Here is a 26,154-nt window from a genome sequence, read left to right on the forward strand (position 1 = left end):
ACGCTCTTCTTGGACCGCTGCCAACTCCATTCAGTCACCCAACTGAGAAAAACAGCCACAAGAGAAGGTTCATGTGAATGTTTTACAGTTGTCGCACTAATTAAAGGCGTCTAGTTTGACGAGATGACTCAAGGGCAAGTGCACTGTTCAAAAAGAAAGCAGGAACATGTCTGGTTCCTATGCAAACCAAGAGGGAAAGGTGTAAACGGCTGCAGACCTATACCAAAGTTGACTTTACTTTGTTTCCCAGTTCTCGGTCTGCTTTGCTGTAAGATAGCATCTTCATTAGCGTCACTCACAGGTTTTACATACGTGAGATTGTGTATGTTTATGGTGTGTGTGTTTTGTCTGCTGCTAACAAGACTCGACTCAGTTAGACCCAGACTTGGCTGTGTGATGTCTGTTGCCTGGGTGATGTGCTGGATGATGGGACGGCATGCTCTAGACAAGTGCATTTATTCTTCAACCATTTTAAACAAAAAATAATGTTGTTTGTTACTGACAAACAACCGTATTGTGATAATGTATCAAAGATTTCATAGTTCAAATGTCCAATGTAGTTCGCCTATCTTTGCCTTTTATAATTTAATCAAATGTAATTAATTTCTTTTTAATTTGACAATTTTTACACTTTTATATTTTTAATTGTATTTTTTTACTTTCATTTTAATTAAATGTTTTAATTTAATTAAATCAGTTACATTTATTTCATGCTTGAATTTAATTACATTACATTTTTTAATTCAGTTGCATTTATATAATGTTTTAATTAAATGTGTTTAATTTATTGTTTTAATTCAGTTGCATTCGTTTAATGTTTTAATTAAATGTTTTTAATTTAACAGCATTTAATTTGTTTTAAACCGTATCTTATTTTAGTATTTAATTATTCCATTTGATTTAATGTCGAAAAGAATCCAGTTGTAAATTAAAGAAGTAATTACTGTTTTGAAAATAGATATGACCGGTTATTTATATAAGATGTTGAATTGGTAGATTAATAGAGTTGGTTGGATGTCATTATCAACACGCAGACGTAATCACTGGTACATTTATTTATAAATCATATAGCTTAGCTTAAAGCTCCTTTAGCTTATTCTCTGTACATTCGTACATTCTTTCAGTTATATTTGCACGAACTGAAATTAGAAAACAAGCTTTTCAGTTTGCAGCACCCAATGATTGGAACTTTTTACAACACTACTTGTCTTGAAGACAACTTGCAGACCTTAGTGTCAATTAACAAATTTAAATCCTTGATTTAATGAGCTGTTAAAGCAAGAATTAATTTGTAAATGTTTTTAATTGTTGTCGGCAGATTGTTTTGGTGCTGCACCTTGGCCAGGTCACTTTTGTAAAAGAGATTTTTGAGCTCAAGAGTTTTGCATTGTTAAATAAAGGTCAAAATAAAAAATTTAGGCATTCAAGACTCGCTCATTCATATTTATTGAAAGAGCAGTAGGAACCAGTTTGTGACTTGGGTATGAATTATTTTTTTTTTTTTATAGACTGTCCCATTTTGAATGATATTACACAGCATTTTTACACAAAAAATACATTAAAAGACATTTTTTTAAAAGATGTCTCCAGAAATTTTTTTAAAGAATTTTTGTCATTGATTAAATTGAAAGATTTGACATAATTTTTATCAGTACTACTGTTAATTTGTATCTGTTTTTATAGTAATTGCTGCTTTAGAAAATTGTATTGTAAATGTATGAAAAAAATAACGTTAATGTTGCCATGAATTTAGCCATTGCTACTGATATGCTGTTGAAACATAAATAAAATTAAATGTTTAGAGTGTAAAAAATTAGGCTACATCATATTAGTTTGGAGAGTGGTATGATATCTAATAAAACACTGGGATATTTTACTGTTTGTATCACTCTGTCTGTTTTTGTGGTTCTTATAGACCAGAGTATGTGATTGGAAGCAGATTTGTATTTACATTTTTAAATGTATTTATTTTGTATTTTTGGGCTGTATGTCAATATTTATATATATATATATATATATATATATATATAAAATTTTTATAAAATATAAAATATAAAATTTAAAGTCCCCCAACAGACAGACAGACACTGGGGTTACATTGGCCAAAGCAGCTTTAGGACCCCCTGGTGTTAAGGGAGAGCCGGGTGCGTCAGAAAAAGGGAGGGGGGAGGGGTCCAGACAGACTTAGCTGTTCCTCCACTTAGCCCCCCCCCCCCCAAAGTCTGGACATAGATACACGCGCACACACACAGCATTGTACACATCTCACACCAGCTGTCTGGACACTAGACAGTAGGATCTGGTCAGAGGTCATGATTGTTTATTAGGTTGAGGTTGTTTTTTTGTGAGTTTTAGGTCAGAGTGCCCTGTTGCATGGCGTGTAATCCCTTCTCGCATGTGAAATACACTAATGGCTCCCGTTAGACCATGGGTGGGCAACGCCGGTCCTGGAGTGCCAATGTCCTGCAGAGTTTAACTCCAACCCTGAAAAAATACTCACTTATCAGTAGCCTTAGTAATCCTGAAGACCTTGATTAGCTTGTTCAAGTGTGTTTTTATTAGGGTTAGAGCTAAATTCTGTAGGACAGTGGCACTCCAGGAGCGATGTTGCCTACCCCTGCATTAGACAATGCCAATAGACTGAATGTCTCCCTTAAAGTGACATCTGTCCATATAGGAAACACTTAATCATGGTAATGGCAGTTTACAGGAAACAAACTTCATTTTGGAATCATGTCCATTTTGTTGCAGATTTTTTTTTATTTGCAGTGTTATAGTTCCTTTAGGGTTGGTTTTGTATTCTTGGGATTGCTTCGCTGTATTGCAAGGGCCATTCGGAAGGAGGAATTTTGTGTTGTTCGGATGATTAATGACTGACTTGCTGGTCGCTCTTGTTTAAACATCTCTGTGTTCCTCTGCAAGCGACTCTCTGCGGGGCAAACATGAGACTCCAGTGACTTCACTTATGCGGGTCAGATTTGTCCTTAGGAAGTGGGATTGCAGGGAAAACCTTCCTCTCTCTCTCTCTGTCTGTTTGTAGTGATAGAGCCACAGGCGGAAGAGCTGTAGTGTAATGCACAGCACTAGCACTCTCATTCCTGGAAGTCAAAGTCTTGAAAGGAGACTGTCTCTGCAAACTCCTGAGGAATGGCAACAAGACTCCCAAAGGGCCCCAAACAGCCACTGCACACTAATATGCTTTTATGAAAGCATCATCAAATGCCTGCAGAAGCTAGATACAAATTGGATTGCAATTTTGCATTGAGTCTGTTTTGTGGTTTGAAGCAGTTATTTGTAATTATTTTACACTGTAAAAACAAAATCTGTAAAAATAGCAGACTGGGACATTATCCATTCATTTTAACAATTAATATATTTTTTTCTATTTCATTTAAATTTGATCACAGTCTCAAAAATTCTCTGATGTCACATTGCAGTAAAAACCTGCAAAAATGCATTTGGAAAAAATGCCAAAGGGTGCTGAGTAAGCTGGAGTTGGGGAAAAAAGTGTACAAGCCAAATTGTCCCAAGTGCTTCGTACTAAACACTTCAGAGAAGGTCATTAGCATAAAGTTTTAAATGGACTAGGTTGCCGCAACAAGACTTTTTATTTTTTATTTATTTATTTTTTCTAACAGTGTATATCATGCTTTACGTAGTCTTCAGTTTGCATGTATGCTTGAAGGAAAGCATTGAGTAAGATGTAAGATTTGTATCCAAGAAATAATCAGCAGATTATTGGATTATCAGAACCCTGTTTTGAAACCAACTCCGCAACCACATTGTTGTCTTGCATCCATCTACATCCATTCTGCTTTCAGATTAATTCGGCTAATCTTATTGAGATGACCGTGATATAAAGCAGACATTACTGGTAGCGTCCAGGGATGGGGAGCTGGTGTCCTGCAGGCGTAGATAGAGAAGCTAAATGTCCTGGATGGGGTGGATGAGATTCTGATTATTGTTAATAAACTGAGCAGCACTGCAAGCTCCACAGTCTCTGCTCAGCTCAATAAAATGCTCTCTGCCTGGTGTTTTGCTAATTAGGCCTATCTAAAAGGCCTGTTTTTGTTTCGGAAAGCATATAAAGCCAGATAGCATTGACATTAAAAGCTTTTTAAGATAACTTTTCATGTATTTTACATGTTATGACCCTACAGCTGAATATCTCATGTGTTTGGTGAGCAGCCGTGTTCTACTTCAGCTTTGATTAAATGTGAACACAGAGATACAATGAACAGTAATTGTCCTGAGCTAAAGGGACAAAAGCTGTAAAGCAGTAATTGTATTATTTTTTCCGATTTGCTGTTCCTTGCAGCGAGTCGATGGCCTTATCCCAGAGGCTCAGTAAATGTTACTTTATGAAACCACAGGTCCACATAAATTCCTACCTGTTAAACAGATTTGTCAATTTTCTCTCCTGTGTTTGATCACTGCCTTGAGCTCATCCTGATGAATACATGGCTGTGTAATTGCTGTTGCAGCCAAATTACTTTTTTGATTGCTTGTGTGAGCAACTGCTCGGTTTAGGGATCAAACTAGGATCAAGTACTCCAACTTCAATGTATACCAATAATGAGAGTTATGGGAGTGAGGGAATCTCCATTTTTATTGCGTCTATGACGTCTGTTTATTGTGTTTATATCTGTAAAATAGCTTCTCCTGTCTTGGCTAAATGTGCTTAGACAATGTTCTTATAATATTAATATAATTGTTTTTTTTAATAGCCAATAATAACGAGCTGATAGATAACTGATTAAAAGTTTATACTGTTTTGTCTACAATTTCAAATAAAACAGTAAAATCAGTGAATTCAGGCATCACAACAGGATATATGGAAATAAATATTGAAATGTGAACATTTAACAGTGTTGCATGTATATTAAATCATGTGTTTTTGAATAACTTAAGGTGAGCATTAAATGATGACAAACTTAATCTAAATGTAAAAATAAAGAAAATGAGCATGTTCATTTAAATATCCAATATGGCTAATTAAGAGCTTTAAAACCGCTAAGTTACTGATCTTGTGCATCCCTCTGTCCATTTGATTTTCTTAAAATTTTCTATGATTTGCTTTCTGCATCCTAACCATACTTGCACACCCAACATTGAATCAGCCAGTAATATGAGACTGGAGGCGGGACTATCTGTTTGAATGACCAATTGCAGATGGAAATCAGTCATTATTTTTGTGTTTCTGTTTGATGGAGCTAGTTGCACTTTACATCCAAGCTATCAGTTTTCATAATGTATTATATATTTGTGGAATATGCATTTTGTTTTAAATTAAGCATGCAGTACTTACATTGATCTAACCGTGGTATTGAGATGCAATGTATGGTATTACCTTTGAGTCACTGTGGTCTTACTACACACACCACACTTTAACTTCTACACAAGATCTACGGTATCGCTTTGTAAAGAAAAAAATCAGGCAGCCTACCTTCACTTACTATAGTACACAGACATTTTATATTACACCAATATGCCACTTAATCTAACTGCCTGATGGTCTTGCATGATTCTGCTCTGCCAGATGGCCCTGGAATTGCTGAACCATCCTCCTTCCTTTCATTTGGCCCCTGAGTTCTCCTAGGCCAAGCTGGAGTGAGGTTTCTGCTGGTGCCCCCTCCAGTGCCTTTCTGTATCTGAGAGCCAGCCTGACAGCTTCCCTGTCCATAGAGACATTGGCAGGAGATGGGGCCTGTGCCAACCTCTCAGATAATCTACTCGAAAGGAAACGGACACAAGCCCTCCGGCTCTTTGGCAGACGCAGCTTCAGCTTTTGGCCTCAGTGGAGACGTGATAAATTAATCACGATTTGTACTCGGCTTAGATTCGTGTAGTCCTTTACTCTGATGTATTCTTTATAGAAAGCACAGTTTCGTTTTCTCTTTTTTTCTGGCGGCAGTTGACAAGTGAGTTACAGCTGTTGTGGAGTGCACCAGCTTTTTTGACTGCACTTTCCCTTTAAAATGAAGATTGGGAGGTGGGACTAACACAGACTGAAGGTCCCTAGTAAGTCAGAGTTGAGTGTTATCTGGGGAAAATTCTGGCAGGCCTCCAAGCGGCAGCTCTAACCTTGAGCTGGTGCACAAACAGTAGCAGGGAAGAGTCAGGCTGGTACAGACTGCCTCCACTGCCCCCAAAAACAATCCCACAATTCCCTTCTCCCCTCCTCTGCACCCACCCTCTTCCTGGCAGAAAGCAGAGCACCCTGCCACCTAGAGGTGGATGAATTTTCTTTATTCACTGTCCCGACCAGACAAAAATAAAGAGCCCAGTCATTTGGAAGATTCGACGATGCCTGTCTTGCATGTCCGGATGGAACGGAGCCAGTTGGTGAAAGCTGAATTAATCATGGTATGAGGAAAACACTTAACCAGAATGGTCTCATCCCAGATGTACTGTGCAGGAATGAAAGGTTCAGATAACGCCGTCAGACCTATTTAGGAGGTAAAACGGCACTTGAGATTTCAAGGAAAAATTAAAATAAATATATATTGTGTTTTTCATTTTCCAGTCCCCCAATGTGTCTGGATGACTATTGGTCACACTTTATATCATTTTACATCAGACACTTTCAGAGCTGATGACAGAGACATGAGCTCTAGTACTTCAACAAAGTGTCTTCACTGATGAAACAAAACCAAATTGTTCCCATAATAATCAACAGTGTTGTAATACACATAGCCAGTGTGGCATGATATGACGTGCCTTCAGTTGGCAGACACCTCTTAACTATTTTTGTCAAGCTACACAACCTCCCCATCTAAAATAAAACCCTATCTATCTATCTATCTATCTATCTTGCTGTGTGTGTGTTATATATTATTGATATATTTAATTTTAGCTTTCCTGGAAAACTTTTGGAAGTCAGCCTATCATATTTGCCTTTGTGAAAGTGTTTCTTGTTTAGTGTTCCAGATGCACGTTTAGGGAACAGAGTATGTGCTGTCCCTGGGAATGAGTCAGAGCCTAGATACACCCTAGCCCCTTTCACACTGCATGTTGGTCCCGGAAAATTGCCGGAGTGCCTTTCTGTGTGAATGCAAACATGTCCCGGGTTGGGGACCTAGTAACATTGTTGCGTTCAGTCCCAGAATAAGCTCTGTGTCAATAAAAGCCAGAACCAATGTGTAAAGGGAGTGTCGTAGTGGTGCCGCACGTTATCGCGCAACTCTTATGCCGGGTGTTTTCAAGGCAGATCAACGTTTGCGATGAAATTTTGTTTTTATCTACTACACATATTTTATGTATAGCACATAATTTTACATGGGTACAGGGTTGGATATTCTCAATGTTTTTCAGTTGTATGTGATGGAAAGTCCATTAATTTGAAAAATTTGCCTAACACAGGACAGAATCTAGCCAGACCAAGACTGAAAAATCTGCATACATCTCTTGCAGGCAAAAGTGGGATAAACCACCCTATTTTTCGGACTACAAGTCGCACCTGAGTATAAGTCGCATCAGTCCAAAATACGTCATGACGAGGAAAAAAACGTGTATAAGTCGCACTGGACTATAAGTTGCATTTATTTAGAACCAGGCACCAAGAGAAAACATTACCGTCTACAGCCGCGACAGCGCGCCCACCTCTGCCTGTATCAAATTCATTAGTGTAGAAGAAAAAAGCCGAAACACAACCAATGTAAAAATAGTACTTTTCAAGTAACTAGATGTTGTTGTTGATTTTTTTTTTTTTTTATTGTTGTTTTTTTTTTTTATTCAGAACCCATAATTCTGTAATATACCTCTTAAACTAGGCAAAAGAGCTGTAAATAAAGACAAATTGTATGTTGCCCTGTTATGCACTGTCAGGTCTGCTATTTCACCATTCAGCTTTTAAGTGACTGGAAACATGGGGCAGTTTTGACAAAGGTAAAGTCTTTCGATTTTTCAGAAGACAGTTGAGAAATCTCCTTCGCCAAATGCTAATAAACAGAGATTGTGTCTGAGTGACCTGCTCTAAGGTTTAGTGTCCTGCTGTTTTTCTCCAGCACTTGAACTCTAAGCCACTTACGGCCTGAAGCGTTGCTTTGGAGCCAGCCAAAACACTCCAGTGTTTTCCTTCAGCGTGTGTTGCTTTGTGATTGGATCTGAAGGCCCTGTTGTAGGCCGCTCTTGTTCCTCTGCACCCCTGTGTTTTGGGGTAGGCGCGCGGCTTCGCAGCCAAATTACAGGAAACTGTCGCGACTAATGACCGGTCTCACTGACTAAAAAACAAAGACGCAGCCTAAAATACACAATCAATCATGAATGTGATATTACACCCCGGTTCTCTCTCATAACAGCGTTAACAAAAGCGCTCAAAGAGGAAGAGGATGTGAGCGTCATCCTTTTGGCTCAGCCCTCATTACCGTCAGTTGAGACGGGATCCTCCATCTTTACCCTGTAATTGGGAGGCATCTCCAAACCATCAGTGGCCCTTTATGGCCCCCAGTGGAGCTCTGTGTTTTGTCTTTGAAGAGGGGCTCACAAACTGAAACTATTTGCTTCTGTCCAAGCCGCTGAGGGACCGTTTTGCGCCTCAGTCTCGGGTCGAGCAGCCCTGTTTTAGATTAAGGGTTGGTCAGTATAATGAGGTGTCCTGCAGCGTCAGGCATCCGCGGCTACGCTGAGGACACATTCATCCGTGCTCGCGCTGCCACTTGCTGGTGTGTGTGTGCAGCCGGGATACAAACCGGTGCAGCCATTTCAGGCTTCACTCTTGTAGAGGAGCAGACAAAGGCCTCCCCCAGGGATATACAGCGGTAATTCACTCTCTCTGGACTCGAAGGGGACGCGGATACCGGCGATGATGCTACCAGGGGGCTTTTTTCCCATCCCAGCTCACTTGTTTGAACGCTGAGAATACAATAGCCCAGATCCGTGACTTCACCAAGCCTGTTAAACGAGTGGCATTATGATTTTTCCCTCTCGGTAACTCAGACACTGGCCTGATGATTTGCATGACAGTGCTGGTTCGAGAGAGAGGATTAATTCATTGGATACAGTTGGGGTGAGCACGGGCCAGCTGCAGCGGAGATTGAGAAATGAGGGCAGTCCCGTTGGCTTGGGCCCTTATCTGTCATCACGCTTGTGTGTTCTCTAAATACACGGGAGTGCTCAAGGGGTTAGTTTTCTGCACGTACGCTCAGTGCGCTGTTGTTCCCCCCCCCTTGCCTTGTTGTCATGACAGTGACTTACGGGAAGCTTTGTAATGGAGTTTTTTGGGTGGTGCGCATTGTGTACACGTAAGCGAATGTGTACGTGGTTGGATGGAGGAGCAGCAGGTGCCGTGGAGGCCCCAGGTGTTCTGTTGTTTGGCTCCAAGCATAAAGCCATCGGACCGTTTCAAATCCCCCCGTCCCTCCTATTGCGTCTGATTAATCAAGGTTTAGCTATCGATCAGATTTAAGCATCCACATTCATCCTGATTATCCTCCGCACAGAATGAACTCTTCAACTTCCTCCAGGCAGAAAATCATTTTGTAGGACTGAGAAAAGTCAAGTAGGCGCACCGATTTCTGCATCGATTTTGGTGGAAATCTGTGTTAAAGATGAATTTACTGAGCTGAAAGTTTATTAAATTTACCAGAACATTTAATAAGTGAACATCGTGTAAAACATTGTTTAGTGATGTGGCTTTGAAATATGTGGAGTTTTTTTTTAAGTTCTTTATTTTCGGAATTTGTAAAAAGAATTGTAGAACATTGAATAGTAGACATTTTAATTGTCAGTTTTTTGCTGAAAGTATAAATATAAAAAGCATTTAATGCAGTACAATTTTCTGAAGAAGCCATTTAGAATATATTATATATGGTGATGTTAAAATGTTATTCACTTGTAATATTAGCCAATAGGTTTGGAGATTTTGATCTTTTACCATTAGTGATTATCAAAAAAGAAAAATGGTGGCAAATGATCACGATTGAAGGGGCAAAATGATTGGAGAAGTCCTATATATGTGACACTGGAGCACAAAACCAGTATTTGTAACAATAACTAAAACTACACTGTATGAGTAAAAAATTTAAATTTCTTTAATGCCAAAAACCATTAGGATATTAAGATCATGTCCCATGAAGATATGTTGTGCATTTCCTACCATAATTATATCAAAACGTAATTTTTGATAAGTAACATGATAATTTTGATAAAACTTAATTTGGACAGCTTTAAAGGTGATTTTCTCAAAATGTGTGCGTGTGTGTGTGTTTGTATATGTGTGTATGTGTGTGTGTGTGTGTGTGTGTGTGTGTGTGTGTGTGTGTATGTGTATGTGTATATATATATATATATATATATATATATATATATATATATATAATTTATTTATTTATTTATTTTTTGCATCACCAAGTATCGGCCAGATATTGTTTATTCAGCTTTCAGATGATGTATAAATCTTTATTTAAAAAAATTGATCTTTATAACTGATGTTGTGGACCAGGGTCACATATGTCCAATTATGAATAATGTGTTAAAAATTGTGAGCTCCAAAAATGCTATAAAAATAAAACCTACATGGGTGAATTGTTTACAATAAAATAACATGTAATATGTGTTTAGAAAATACATTTCATGGTGACCTTAAATATCTGTCTACATATATAATAGACACCAAGATGGCTGCCATGTGGCCTGACATGTTTGAAAGGGACTGTTATAAGTAATGATCACTTTGCTTTTCCGTAGTGTGTATGTAGGCCTACAGGAAGTGTTCCTGGTGGATGTTGTGTGTTCTGTTAATAATCTCATTTCTTTTTTTTCTTATTTTGTGTCTCGGCAGCTGCTCAGAGTGAGGAGAGAGAGCGGGAGTGTGCTTTTAATGACCAGCACCAGCAGGTGGATGAGCAGAGCGTGGCTGCTGACTGGCACATCACCAGAGAAAATAACACCATCCTGTGCAGCAAGAGCAGCCGCTGCTACGGCCTGTGGGAGAAAACACATGACGGAGAGATCCGCCTGGTCAAACAAGGTCAGGATGAACTCAAAACACAAAAACTTCTGCATATAGACTTATGAGGACTGTCTGTGGACAGTTTTTCTTAAAGAGACAGTGCAACTATAATATAGTGCAAGCATTATCTCCATGTTGTTTAAAAGTGTGCTACTATTATATGCTAAGCTTTTTAACCACTGAAAAATGACAGTATACTAGTTTATAAGAACATGAGAACATTTTGACTAAACTAATCGTAAACTAATGAATAGGTTGAATGACTTTGTTTTATAACATTCAGTAAATTAAACAAAAATATCTTATAATTCAGAAATCTTAATTAATAAAAGCTTTATTAATATTCATGATTTCATTCAGTGTCATGTTAAATATAATATACACTCACCGGCCACTTTATTTGGTACACCTGTTTAATTTGTGGTAACACAAATTGCTAATCAGCCAATCACATGACAGCAACTCAATGCGTTTAGGCATCTAGATGTGGTTGAGGATGACTTGCTGAAGTTCAAACTGAGCATCAGAATGGGGAAGAAAGGGGATTAAAGTGACTTTGATTGTGTGACTTTGATTGTGGAATGGTTGTTGGTGGCAGATGGACTGGTCTGAGTATTTCAAAAACTGCTGATCTACTGGGATTTTCATGCACAACCATCACACACAATGGTTTACAGAGAATGGTCTGAAAAATATAAAATATCCAGGAAGTGGCAGTGGTGTGGAGGAAAATGCCTTGTTGATGTAAGAGGTCAGAGGAGAATGGGCAGACGATGATAGATGATAGAAAGGCAACAGTAACTCAAATAACCACTTGTTTAACCAAGGTATGCAGAATACCATCTCTGAATGCACAACACGTTGAACCCTGAAGCAGATGGGCTACTGCAGCAGAAGAGCACACTGGGTGCTGCTCCAGTCAGCTAAAAACTATAGAAGATTGGAAAAATGTTGCCTGGTCTGTCTTTCTGCTGTGACATTCAGATGGTAGGGTCAGAATTTGGCGTAAAGAACATGAAAGCATGGATCCATCCTGCCTTGTCTCAGTGGTTCAGGCTGGTGGTGGTGTAATGGTGTGGGGGATATTTTCTTGGTACACTTTGGGCCCCTTCGTACCAACTGAGCATCATTTAAACACCACAGCCTTCCTGAGGATTGTTGCTGACCATGTCCATCCCTTTATGGCTACAGTGTACACATCTTCTGATGGCTACTTCCAGCAGGATAATGCACCATGCCACAAAGCTCAGATCATCTCAGACTGGTTTCTTGAACATGACAATGAGTTCACATTACTCAAATGGCCTCTAGAGTCACCAGATCTCAATCCAATAGAGCAGCTTTGGGATATGGTGGAAGGGGAGATTCGCATCATGGATGTGCAGCCGACAAATCTGCAGCAATTGCGTGATTTTATCATGTCAATATGGACCAAAATCTCTGAGGAATGTTTCCAACACCATGTTAAGTCTGTGCCACGAAGAATTAAGGCAGTTCTGAAGGCAAAAGGGGGTCCAACCCGGTACTTGCAAGGTGTACCTAATAAAGTTGCCATTGAGTGTGTATAATACACATTAATTCATTATCATGTTAAGATTCATACATTATATATATATATATTTATATATAGGAAAACGATACGGTATAATTCATTTTTCCACAAAATGCATACTTTAAAATGGGAACACCCATACAAACAGAAATGTTTTCATCCCCACACGTTCTTACAGACTTTGTATCTCATACACTCAACCATCTGCATCCCTTCTTTGCAGGCTGTTGGACTTACATTGGCGACCAGCAGGACTGCCATGACGACCGTTGCGTGGTTACCACCACGCCGTCACAGATCCAGAATGGGACCTACAGATTCTGCTGCTGCAGCACCAACATGTGCAATGTCAACTTCACCGAGAACTGGGTGCCCAGCCCCACCAGCACCACCCGTAAGTCCTACAATCACTTAACAGAGCACTTAATCATCTCTAGGTCACATCTGAGTCAACGCCCATATTAGATTTCTGTGACGGAGTAGAACTGGTCTTGCAGGATCCATTGTCAGCAGTCTCATGCTGATCTCTGTAACATTCTTGTTTGAATATGTTTTTGTCAAATCATCAGATTACAGTATTTGATTCCACATTTATAATATACTGAAGGACTCTTTAAGATGATAATTGTCATATTAGCTCATTTCTACAGCTTCACTGTCAGTGCCAGTTTAATTATTGTAGTATAAGCACTGAAAAGGGAAAAGCTTGCTAAAATTAACTTGACCGAGAGTAACATACTCAGTTACTAACAGTAGATTTCCTATGTGTGGGTGACTGTGATTTTTACTGTTGAGAAATACATTAACGCTAACTGTGTTTAATGCAACTGTGTCTGCAAATAAAGAAGGTGGTGCATTATGGGATCGAGTGCTATTCTGGTTTAACTGATTGTATAAATCACATTGTGTGGATTGGACTCTGTTTTGTTGTCTTCTAACTACTGTATCGACTGTGCTCTGGAATGCTGGATAAGAAAACTCGGTAGTTTAGTAGTCGTATTGACTTCTCTGTAGTCGATTGAAGGTCAGCATCCTCTCGTCCATGAGGTCACGGCTTTTAAAAATGAATGCCCACACATTTTTGGAAAGCAGCTCTCTATTGTATTCCCAAGGATTTTTGAAATACAAGTATATCTGTAAGTGTCTCTGTGTTTAGTTTTTAGAATTAACACCTGATCAGTTTTCAACATCACAGTAAGATTTGACTGTTGGCCCTTTTAAAACATATCCCATGATTCCTAAGTCATAGGTGAACTCTGTAGGTTGCCAGCTATCATTCTTATACGAGTTGTTTAGGGATCTACATTGAAACACCAGGAATTGAATCTCCCAAAAATCCAACTGGCTATTTGAAATTAGAAATCTATACTTTATCATTTGAGTTCATCACGTTGAACACTGCAATTCCACCAGTCTGTGAACTATAAGTAGAGTGTCTGGTCCTCCTGATAGTGTTCCTGGTTAATAAATACTCTGTGTTTTGCTCGAGTCCGGCTCAGATGAACTCCCGCTTTCAACTAACCCATGCAACCTTTCATTTCCCATCCTCGCTCTCCTAGAGCTGTCTAATGCCTTACCGCAGGACAAAACCCCAGCTTTACCTCTTTCTTTGTGCCCTCTCATTCTCTTGCTCACCCTCTCAGTTCTTTTTCTCCTTTTGTGTTGCTTTTGAGAGTGTATCTAAAGAAAGTGCCGGATGGCCCTGCTAAAAGGATAGAAATGAGTCACCACAAACGCAATCAAACAATACAGCGAAAAATAGAGTGAAATACGGAAAAAAAAAATCAATGGCTGTCAGACTTTGTAAGAGTGAGTTATTTGCATGCAGCTTTGCTTCTCACACCTCTTTTCACTGCACTTTTTTTTTTTTTTTTTTTTTACTGTTAGTCTCTTTTTTTTCTCTTTCTCCCCTAGCACGACTTCTCAAGTAAAGAGCCTTGAGAAGCGCGTTTTGATTCGGGGAATAATGGAAAAATAAAAGGTTTTAAGTTTCTCAAAGCCATCGCTAATGAATGCATGTTTAAACTTTGAAGGCTTGACCCTGGAAATCAACTTTGCACAACAACATTCAAATTAATCTGTCTCTGAAGTCAAGATGAGAGGTTGAATGTAATAATGCAGGGGAGGGAGCCCCATGTTTGGCGCCATGTCTGCATGAAGAGGCCACAGAGTTTGAGAACTAAAGACTCAATGTCGGCCAATCTTCTGTCTGATTTCGAGTGTTACCGGGCAGAATGCCTGTGCACACGTGTCTTCTGTATCCTTAGACAGCACTGGACCATTTGTCCTTTCACCTCCACCTCAGAGCTGGTCAAACACTGTACAGTGTATAGCAGCAGGGTGCAAAGCGAGGCCATGCTCTACATCCAAACCCCTCCCAACCGCAGCTGTCTCTCGCCGCTGTCTGCACAGAACGAGAGACCCCAGACTGACATTATCAGCAGTCTGCAGCACATGTGAATGAAGTCTGCAGTCTTGTGCAAAATGTAGCACTTGCACGGACACTTGCATTGATGAACGATGTCCACACACGCACGCTGATGTGTTCCTCGTTGAGTGTGAGGCAGCTGCCATCCTCACTTTTTATACAGTCCATTTACCAATATTTTCACCCCTCCACCACACAGTTCCCGGCACCCGATGTGTTATTCGGTAAACACATGTTTTTTTTTTATAGATAAGTGAAGTGCAGATTTGGAAATGTTCCCTCACCCCACTCTCTTACGTTGGAGAGCTGCTGTGGTGACTCATTTTTTTTTTTAATTTATGGCAGCTTTTAAGCTCTTTGAAAATGGGCAGCACAAGAAAAAAACTCGCTTTTAAAAGCAGGATTTCAATAGAGGGAGGATGTCGTACCAGAACCAAAGGCTGTGACAGGGGGAATTATTTCACATTTAATCCTGTAGTGTAGCAGACGTGTAGGTGTCCTCCATTCAAACATATTCCCAGGAATGATGGGTAATTGTTTGCACGAGTGTCATTCCAAGAAGGGAATCTCTTTTGAATGACACCTGCTTTCCAACCTGTGTAATCTGCAGAGTGAGCGACAGTTTAGGAAGATTAGGGTGGCACGGTTTCTTTTACTTCTCTAATGGGAGCAGAAGGTGGAAAAACACACTCATTCTACAAACACACAGATTTAAATGATGCTCACAGTTAACACTATCAAACGTGCAGTTCTGCTGCATCACAGGCACATTGTTAGCGTTTGTGTCCGTGCGTGTGCACACCTGCTGACTGTGATGAGCAGTGAGGCTGTGGTGGAGCCCAGCTATTCTGACATCAACACAATCCACTCCAACCATCTCTGTGGGTCACACTGCTGAACTCTTTTAGTTTTTATGTTTGACATGCAGTATGAGATTTACAGCATAGACTTTCATGCTGGAAGATTTTACAAAGATTAAATGCATTCCTATTAGTTTAAAAGCTTGCACTGAGAACATCCAGTATTTTTGTAGTTTTTGTTTTTTTATCTGTTGGTTTTTGCATGTTGTTTTTTTAAGATTTGCATGTTGTTGTTTTTTAATTAGTAGCTTCCCAAGCTTCTGTTTGCTGGGCCAAGTATTTATTTATTTTATTTTATTTTATTTATTTATCTTTTAAAAAAATGTTTTCTACTCTGACCTGTAAAGCATTTTCATCTGCATCTATCTGTCTGTCTATCCCTCTATTATATCTGTCATTCAGTCGTTCTGTCTACTGTTCAATTTTCTATTGTTCTTTCTATTATTCTATCATTCTGTTTATGTTAATGAACATCAGTACAATGACAAAATGTACAAAATCTTTATTATAACAACATTGCTAAAGGTATTGCTGAATTATAGCATCATACGAGTCATGTCATTAATATTAAAATTAATATTTGAACCCTGCCTTTTCTTTGCTGAGTTAAGGATACTTTTTTTTTTTTTTTTACAAAATTCCTCAAATGCAAATCTGAAAGAGCCATTAGATTTTTATTTTATTTTTTATACCAAAAAATTTAGCCATCAGATATATATTATATATGTTTTAGATCTAAAGAGTTGATTTGCAAAAAAAGATTTTAACAATTTCCAATAACCATGTTTTTATATTGTGCATTCCAATTAATCTCAATCAATCTGCAGTTGGGTTATTTTGATTAGGTAAAAAAAACAACAACTAAAAATACAGCTAACTAATACAATAAAAAACATGATAACATAATACAATGTTTTTTAAAAGATACAAAAAAAAAACATAGTTATCTGTTTTTGCAAATAAATTCCTCATATATTCTTGTTGATTGTATCTTGAAAATACTTTGCATTCACATCATAAGTTTGATTCAATGCAGAAAAAGTTAGCAAACTTCCACTGCATTTATTCAGACTTTTGGCTTGGATTGGTGCAGGGCTGTTGTTATCTGCAGAAGTAGTAGCAACACACATCTGCTAGTCTCTGGCATTGTACTTCACTGATTTTGTAAGCCGTACACCTGCTCAGAAAATGTGAAACACTCGTCTGCTTTCAGCGTCTCACACACACATTCACTGCAAGCTTCATTTAGATGGACGGTGTGATCTCCCAGCTGAAGACTGTGAACGGAGTGTGAGAAGCCTCTGATCGATCAGGCATAGATTAACCTTGGCAGCTGTTTTAATTGCAGAGGGGGAATGATCTCCCAGACACACACACACTCACACCTCCTCTACCTCTCCTCTCTCCCTCCTTTCACACCTCCTCTCCCTTCCCCCGTTTTACACTTTATCCTCCTCTCCGCTGTTCTTCATGGTGACATGTATATTGGCTGCTTAAATCTGGTCCTTTCACACAAGCTTTCTCGGCCGCTGTAGTTTATATTTTCCTTTTCCCCTCTCATTGTTCTTGATAAAAAAGCAGCCACCCTCTGTTGTATATTATTTTGTAGCACTACTCCACAAGAGACTGTGTTCTGAAATGATTTTTGCCTCAGTTTGAGGCATGTTGTTAGCCTTACCACGTCCTTCCCAGAAATTGTGTGGCAAGTTCCCAGAAACGCGTAATTATTTTGTTCACTCTAAATGCAAAAATGCTGCAATACACAAAAGGCACAAATACAGGCAGGATATCAGAATGGGATTTAATGGCGGGTGCGGCTACACTGGCGGGACGTCGCAGTAATGAGAATTTAACGGTCATTAAAATGTCAGTCTGTTACAATTTGTCCTAACCAGGCACAATGAAAAGACAAATGATAAAATGTGATTTTAAAATCTTTTTGTCCTAACCAGCCAGAACAACAAGTAAAACTGTCCTTTACTATGATGTGAACCAGTTGTGTTATTTATAACCAAAGCTAAAACTTTTTTTTATTAATATTTAAATATAAATATTAGATAAATTAACTTAAAATTAATGTAATTAATTTTAAATGATTTCAAGTACTAAAATGACTAAAACTGTAACTAAAAATAAGTGAAAGCTAAATAAATATATATATATATATATATATATATATATATATATATATATATATATATATAATGTCAGTTAAACAAAACCTCGAAATTAAATGAAATTTAAACTAAAATAAGCCATAAACTAATCAAACTGACAAAAACACATGAAAACTATATTAAGCTTAAATTGACATTTAAAATGAAAACATAATTGACAAAAGCACACTTATAAAACATTTTATAAAAATGTATTTTATGAATTGAAAAAAGATAATTGAAAATATGAATATATAAATAATACTAACACTGGTGTGAACAGACAGATTATTTCTTATTTATCCAAAAATGGAAATTGTGTCATCATTGACTTACCCTCATGTCGTTCCAAACCTGTATGATTTTCTTTCTTCTGTGGAGCATAAAATAAGATATGAAAATCATACAGTTTTGGAATGACATGAGGGTGAGTAAATGATGGCAGACGTTTCATTTTGGGGTGAACAATCCCTTTAAGATGAAATCAGAGCCTTTCATGGCTCATCCGATTAGAAATCCTATTTCCGAGCTTTTCTGCTTCATATGGGTCATTAGCGCATGTTTGTGTTCATTAGAGGTGCATGTGAGTGTATGCTGAGGCAGATAGCTCCATCATTGTTTGTTTGAGTGTGTTTGTGGCATGTATGGACACGTGGGCGGCACACAGACGGTGCGGAGGTGAGACTAGATGGCCAAGAGCCTAGTGACAGGGCAGAAGATCTGCCAGCCATCACATCAGGCCGCCGCTGCTGCTGGATTCATGCCGTGTGACTTTGAGCAGTTGTTTTTTGTGTAGAAGATCATGTATTGAATATCTGCCCCTGGGACTAACAAATGACGGGAATTAGTATTGAACTACTCTACGTGATGGAAAATTAAGGAGATAAAGTGTTCTGGATTTCGATCACTAAGATGGTTGTGAAGATTGGAAACGTAGTAAATGTAAATGCTTAACCAAGTGTCCATTCCTACATACTTAACCTGCATTCTTGTATTACTGTAATGATTAAAAAAACATTGTAGTCATAACACACATTTCTGTGGCATTGGAGTATTTATTGAAATCCTTTTAAAGGCAAAAATTCTGTCATCATTTACTCATCTTAATGTCGTTTTAAACATGTATGAGTTTCTTTCTTCTGTTAAACATAAAAGAAGATATTTTTAAGAATGCTGGTAATCAAACAGTTGATGGTCTGCATTGACTTATACTGAAGTATATATTTTTCTCTTTCTGTTTCCTCCCTATTATAATGTTTCTGTTTTTTATTCCGGTATAATGTAGCTACAGTATAAACATGTTGACTGTTTAGCTTTTGTCCAGCAAGTTTCTGTTGAAATTGTTCCTCTGCTATGACAGTATTTGTCCTGAGAGAGAAGCAGGCTATAGCCACACTGAGAATGCAGCACGCACTTTTTGGCGTTCAGAAACGTTTCGGTGCGCAGGAACATGTGAATTGAGTTTGTGTAGCTAGAAGTGGTTTTGATCACATTTCTGGCCTTGGAGAATGTGGAAAGCACTCATAAAGAGGAGATGTGTCAGCTAAACAGAAGGAGGTGTTCTCTTAATGTCACACTGATTCGGCTGGAGGAACGTGGCGGTGGTGTAAATGATGGGACTGTTATGGAGGCCGTTGTCGTGGCTCTGGGCTAGACGCAGGCCGACTGTCTGATTCATGGCCGTGTCAGCACTCTCCCCAGCTGGGACAGGGGTCACAGAGGTCAACAGATCTGGGGTCACAGGGTTCACGGTCACAGACGTGCAATCTGCTGTGAGAAACCTGAGCTCACCCTGCACATCAGTCTACAGATGTCTAGACACTCAACAGACCCGCCTTCTGATCGAAATCAGGAACAGGTTTTAATTTGAGACCCCATGACCTGACAATTGCAGTTTTTTTGTCCTGTGTTGGCGTATTTTCTATTTACCCATAAAATTGTTCTGAAAAATATGGCTTATGGGGCCTTTAGGAGCATTGTTAAAAGGGACTTAAAGGGATACTCCACCACGAAATGAAATTTTTGTCATGAATCACTTACCCCCATGTCGTCCCTAACCTATGAATGACTTCAAAGATCATTTAAATGTAGTGGTCAAAATGTGTGTGAGCTCTGCTCCATTCATCGTCTGTGTCTCATGTGTGTTTAGTCCAAGTGTAGCAGGTAAAAGCAGATCCTCCTGCAGCATAGTCAGATAAACTGGGCTCCTCTCTCTCTTCCTCAAACCCAGGATTGTGGTTGCTGTGTTATGCTAGCTTAACTTGAATCATAATGACCAACAAAAGGACCGTTCTCGGATCATCTTGAGATGCCTCCGACTCCACCGATGCAAAATCTGTGGCCAGTGCTGTAACTCACTTATGCAAACGAGTCTGTTTTTGTCACCATTTCTCTTTTTTTATTGAAAATCCAGTCACTCTCCATGAGCTTATTTGTCAGAGTGGTATGAATTGCAGCGGGCTCAGACGGCCAGGAATTATACAGCAGTCGCCATGAATAAAAAGTGAATAAAGAGGAACACTGAATCAGCGGTGAGAGGATTAAAGCCATCCGTATGGAATGAGAAAGAAAAAAGAAAGAAAGGAAAAAAGAATCATAGGAAGTGAAAGTGGGAGAAAGGAGTAGGTTATCCACTGAGGAAATGCCTTTTTGACTCAGTCACTGCCAAACTGCTAACTGACGGAAAGCGCCTTCCTGATAGGCGGAAAATAGCATCAGAGAGCCTCTATACAGCTGCTGTTACAAAGACAATAAAAGCCAAAAATCTAACAGAAAAAACTCCATGTCACAGTGGGACCAGATATCCCTGTTATGTTTGGAATCCTTCATCCCATTCATTTTGATGGTCGGCACACATTCCCGATAGTTGTTTGCCAGTCAAAATGTAATTGTATCACCATATACCGTAATATTCCCAGCCCACACTGTTGGCAGGTCAGAGTAAATGTCTTGGAGTAAACGTTTAGATCCTGAATTATTATTTGGATATTCAAACGTTTGTTCTGATAATGATGTGAATTTTGCATTAGACTCAAAGTTGAGAAAAACTGTGAACTTCCATACTATATAATGTATAACATCCGTGGTTTTCAACCTTTTCCATTCCAAGTCTACCTATTGTCCACGAAAATAAAAATCTCTATATTATAAAATATTTTAAAGCTTAGAAAAATGTATATTAATGTTATAAATGCGCACTTTTTATTTTATTTTAATTAACATGAAATTTCCAGCTCTAGAAATCACATTGAAATGAATCTAAAATTTAGGTTTTCCTAAACCCCATTTCTTCAAAATAAAAAAATAATGCTAATAATAAAAATAAAAAAAGATATATTTTTTAATACAATCTAATTTAGATTAAAAACTGCTCGTGTTGCATGTATGCAGCATCTTTGTTTGGATAATGATTAAAATGCAGTGGTTGCCTCAAATTTAAATGGAAAGAGCACACACAAAGCCTTATTTTGTTTATATGAAGAGATTTATATGTGTTATTTATTTGATTTAGGCCTTGTTTTAATTTCAATTTAGTTTTGTTATTTATATTTACATTTAGCTATTTTTATCCAAAACGACTTACAAATGAGTACAATAGAATCAATCAAAACCAACAAAAGAGCAATAATATGCAAGTCCTACATTAGTAAATTACTGTTGTGTTATATTTCAATTTCACAAAGAAATGTGCGAAGTTTTGTCCAAGCAATAATAAAAGGACACATTTAATTTTATGATTTGTTTTTTTTTTAAATCATGAATTGAATCGAATCATGACTTCAAAACCATGAATCGAATTGAATCAAGAGTTGAGTGAATTGTTACACCCCTAGAACTACTGATTTGCCGTGTTGTGTCATTTAGTGATGCAGGACTTAGATTTACATTTATTTTTCTTATGAGTAGAACGGACCACCGGTTGATTTCTGCTTCCTGTGATTTTTATGCGAAATGTATCAGCTTTAAAAAAGTTATTGTTTGTGACTAATAGGAAATAAGAAAAATTTAAGGATGATCTTTGTGAAACCCCATACTGATTGCAGGTGGAGCACTTTCCAGTTTGATTATGGGGTGTTTGTTTGTATTTGGAGGTTTTCTCACAGATAATCTATTGTCTGGCTTTCTCATATGAATCATCTTTTGTGAACTGTGGTCAATGCTTTTACTCTTTCAGGTGGAAATCTCTGCAAAACAGACATGCAGACTCTCGGCAGTGTATCTGTCATCTGTTGTCTTCATATTGCTCTGTGAAATCTGCTTAGTTTTTTTGCTGTACTAGAGCTCCTGCTGATATTTTGTCTGTCTCTTTTGTCATCTCTCTCTCTCTCTCTCTGTCTTTTCTCTCCCGCTATCAATTTTTGTGCTTTATTGCTAAGACAAATCACCAGGCCCAATCACTCATATTTTCTGCATCAATTTTGGGGAAAAATCTGTGAAGTGGATTAGGTATAATGTGTTAAACTGAACTAAAATGCGAGTGCCACGGCCTATAGACACTATATACTAGAGCGCTATGCATTTATTGATATGTGAAAGCACAATTCTATTAGCCATAATGTTTAATAAATAATTACTTAATAGGCAAAGGATGTGTTGAACTTTTGTGAATGGCGTTCCAAATCTGTGGGCATGGATTCATAGCTTAGAAATCTTTGAGTTGAAGTCCATTAGGAGAAAATGAATTGGGCAAAATCTTCCGGACTGCTGAAAAACTGGGCGGCCATTGTTCTGCTGTAATGCAGATAGAGTTGTGCCGTCAAACTGATAGCCAGCGGTTTGTGTGTACGTGTGTGTCTGTAAGAATTAAATTCCACAACAGCATGTGCCAAAAACGCTGTAGTTGTGCTTGCGCTCGCCAGATTGAGTCCTTCATTTTATTGTGCTGATGAGCTGTCTGCCAGCGGAGCTGTGAGCAAACAGGCATCTGCTCATTTCCCTTAATTAATTTATTCATTAGCTTTGCCTCTTTTAACCTTAACCTTTACACAGTGAATGGCAGGAGTTGGAGGGGGGGTTGGTGGAGATCGAGTTTGCTTGGTGAAACTCTAGTCAAATAATATTGCAGGTAATAGAGTCTGATAAAGGCTAATAATATGTAGTGAAATTAGGACTGTAAAAATGTCAGGTATTCATACTTGATTAACATGGCCAAAAGAATGCTAAGAATATTGCAATATCTAAAAAAGATAAGAAGAAGAATCAGTCAGTCATCTTTGACTTTATTTTGTGTTTCTTCTTTTTTGGTTAATGAATGACACTCAGAATACAAGTGTTGGGAAGCAGAGAGAGTTTTTGTTACCGTAACTGTACAGGAATGTACAAAATATGCCATTTTTACTGTATTGTTTGTCATATTTGTGTGCTCTATCACTGATGGAAATAACTGAAATCATTTGGTGAAGTGATATGGAACTATAATGCATTCGACAGACCAGGAACTACGTCATAGCTGAGCGTTTCCTGGAAAATAACTGCACATTTTAGATCATTCATCAACCAATCAGAATCAAGCATTTCACCAGCCTGTGGTATTGAATTTATTTAAATCACAGCCTTTATGATTTGATAATTGCATGTTTTATTTTGATCAATTGTGCAGCCCTTAACAATATTTCATTTTTAAAGGGAGCATGAACTGCCTTTTTTTTTATTTTGTACTGTTCTCTTAGGTCCACTTATAATGTTGATGATTTTTGCGTCAAAAAACATCATCATTTTGAAGTAATAGGCTATTTTCTGTCCTGTTTTTACACCCCCCCCCCACCCCCTCATCTGAACGCTCTGTTTTAATTGGCGTGGCGGATTGTAGACTTGGAAGTGAACAACCACTGTTATGATTGGCTAACAGTTGTGCTGTGTATGTTTGACAGCCTATGCCCTTCACATAGGGGTGCACGATAAATATCGTCCGATAATTAATGCGCATCTCGTCAGTAAAGCAGGTTCTATAATCAGCGGTAAATTCCATCAGGTGTGTGATTTCACATAGACCAGCTGTTACTACACGGAGTCATTGTTAACTGACAAGCTGCACAAATCCACGTTCATCATCAGCGTTGATTTGCGAAGCTTGTCAGTTAACAATGTGTAGTAACAGCCGGTCTATGTGAAATCACACACCTGATGGAATTTATCGCTGATTATAGAACCTGCTTTACTGACGAGATGCGCATTAATTATCGGACGATATTTATTGCGCACCCCTACCTTCACATATGGACGCTGCAGTTATTTAGGTTTAAAATGCATAAATACTCATATCAAACGATCTTTTTAAAAGACAAAGCAATAGTCAACGCAACAAAACCAGTTGCTCACGTTTGTTGCAACGTTACTGGCAAAAACAATATAGTTGACACAACATTGTCTTTTAGTTTCAATCTTTCTGAAAATCTGTTGTCAAATCGTGCTTTGTTTGTAAACAACATGTTTAGCCACACTATTACATCATAGAGTAAAAAAATACGTATGCTCTAGTTTTGTCAGAATGGCTTAGAGTTCTGAAACTTACAGGATATTATCGCAAAATAACCTCTTATATGTCAAAAGATCAAGGGATTTTTTTGTTGCTCAGTTCATGAGTCATGACCCCTTTAAATATCAGTCTATATCAGTATATTGTGACATCCGTATGCAGTGTGAATTTTTGTCGGTCTCTGAAAAACCTGTTTTTTAGTGTGTTACTATGCAGTTTCTATGGCTTTCTGGGTTGTCGCTAGGTGGTTTTTGGGGTGTGTGGCTCAATTCAGAAAAGCCCATCTCCATTAATGCCGCAATTATATTCTGGCCTATAGCTATGCCTTAGATCGGAAGTTAATAGTGGTTTAATGCAGATTGCAGTCATGTTGTATTTGTCTGGCACATGCTGATGTATTTTGTCAGGCTCCATCACTCTCTTCCCCACCATCCAACTCTGAAAGCTGAATGTAGGACAGAGAATTGCCATTGAGTGGCTTTTGTTGTCCTCGCTGGTGGGGGAATTCAGGTAGTGATGTTAAGTCCTGTTGTGGTAATGGCAGCATGAAAGTCTGCCCGCTCATGAATGACTCCCATTAGAGTCTCGCTGGTGTCTCTGAGCCGGCAGTCTTTGAAATTCTCCCACACAGGCTGTGTATTATGGATGGGCTGCATATCTTTGATGTCTGTTGGAAAGACCCTGTGTGGTACCCATAATCATAACATGAGACATAACAGATCATTCAGTGCTTCTAAAATCAGTTTTTCAGGTGTCTCATACAGATTAGTCTTGATTTAAAGTATAGCCTATGTCCCTCTTCCTTATGAATTTTAATGTTAGAGTTTTGTTTTGCTCTTTGCACAAACCGATCCGTATGGACTATCTGTCGTTCTGTATTAGAAAACCATTAAAGAAATAGGTCATCCAAAAATGATAATTGTCATAATTTACTAACCTTCCAAACCTATATAATTTTCATCCATTTTTGAAATTAGATTTTTAATATCATTGTTAAGTATTTGTAACACCATTATTTGAAAGTCCACACAATCAAAACGTTTTTTCAAAAACTTCATAAAAAAACACTGCGTAATTAAATGAGCAGTTTTAAACAAGTCTTCTGAAGTTATATGATCACATTATATAATGAACAGATTTAACTTTTATTTATTATTATAAAAAATGTATCAACAACACACATGCATAGACCACATCAAATATGGTCAATAGAAGCTCAACCATGCTTGATCTGTGGGAACCAATAACTTTGGTCTTTATGAACAAAAATTGACTGTGAAATAGAGCTGGACCCTATTTTTTTTCCATTATTGTATGAATAAAAAAAAGTTAATCAAAATATAGTTTTTTTGTGTGTGTGTGTGTGTGCGTGCGTGCGTTCGTGTGTGTGTGTGTGTGTGCAGCAGAAGAAAGAAAATTAAACCGTTTTTAACAACTTGATGACACAAGTAAATGGAAACTTTAAGGTTAATTATCCATTTAAAGTTTGTCAACATAAAAAAAATATATATCCTGAAGTTTCTAATTACATCAGAGTAGGGGGGAGGGACTTTCTCACTCTACAGAGCATTTGATTGGACAAAAATCAGTGTAGTGCAGGATGAGCCATCAGTATTTTTGTTCTGTTCTGTTGTGATGTTAACTTTAATGTCTCCGGCAAATCCTTATATTGTCGGTGTTAGGGAATATGCTAGCATATAGCTAGATGACTTCAAAGCTAATACACATTGAC

The 26,154-nt window shown here is 38.1% G+C and overlaps 1 protein-coding gene across 3 annotated transcripts in view; it reads left to right on the forward strand.

Moving 5' to 3' along the window:
- bmpr2b (bone morphogenetic protein receptor, type II b (serine/threonine kinase)) overlaps positions 1-26,154 on the forward strand; it is a 65,882-nt gene that overhangs the window by 20,677 nt on the left and 19,051 nt on the right. For all 3 annotated transcript variants that reach the window (XR_003292816.1, XM_026272194.1, XM_026272195.1), the window contains exons 2-3: positions 10,781-10,969; positions 12,727-12,897. Coding sequence is in view for 2 of the 3 variants with exons in the window: in XM_026272194.1 (XP_026127979.1) it covers positions 10,781-10,969; positions 12,727-12,897 (360 nt within the window). In the remaining variant the exon portion in view is untranslated. The remainder of the gene's footprint in view (positions 1-10,780; positions 10,970-12,726; positions 12,898-26,154) is intronic.

Source organism: Carassius auratus, chromosome 9, assembly GCF_003368295.1.
Source record: "Carassius auratus strain Wakin chromosome 9, ASM336829v1, whole genome shotgun sequence".
Classification (NCBI taxonomy): domain Eukaryota; kingdom Metazoa; phylum Chordata; class Actinopteri; order Cypriniformes; family Cyprinidae; genus Carassius; species Carassius auratus.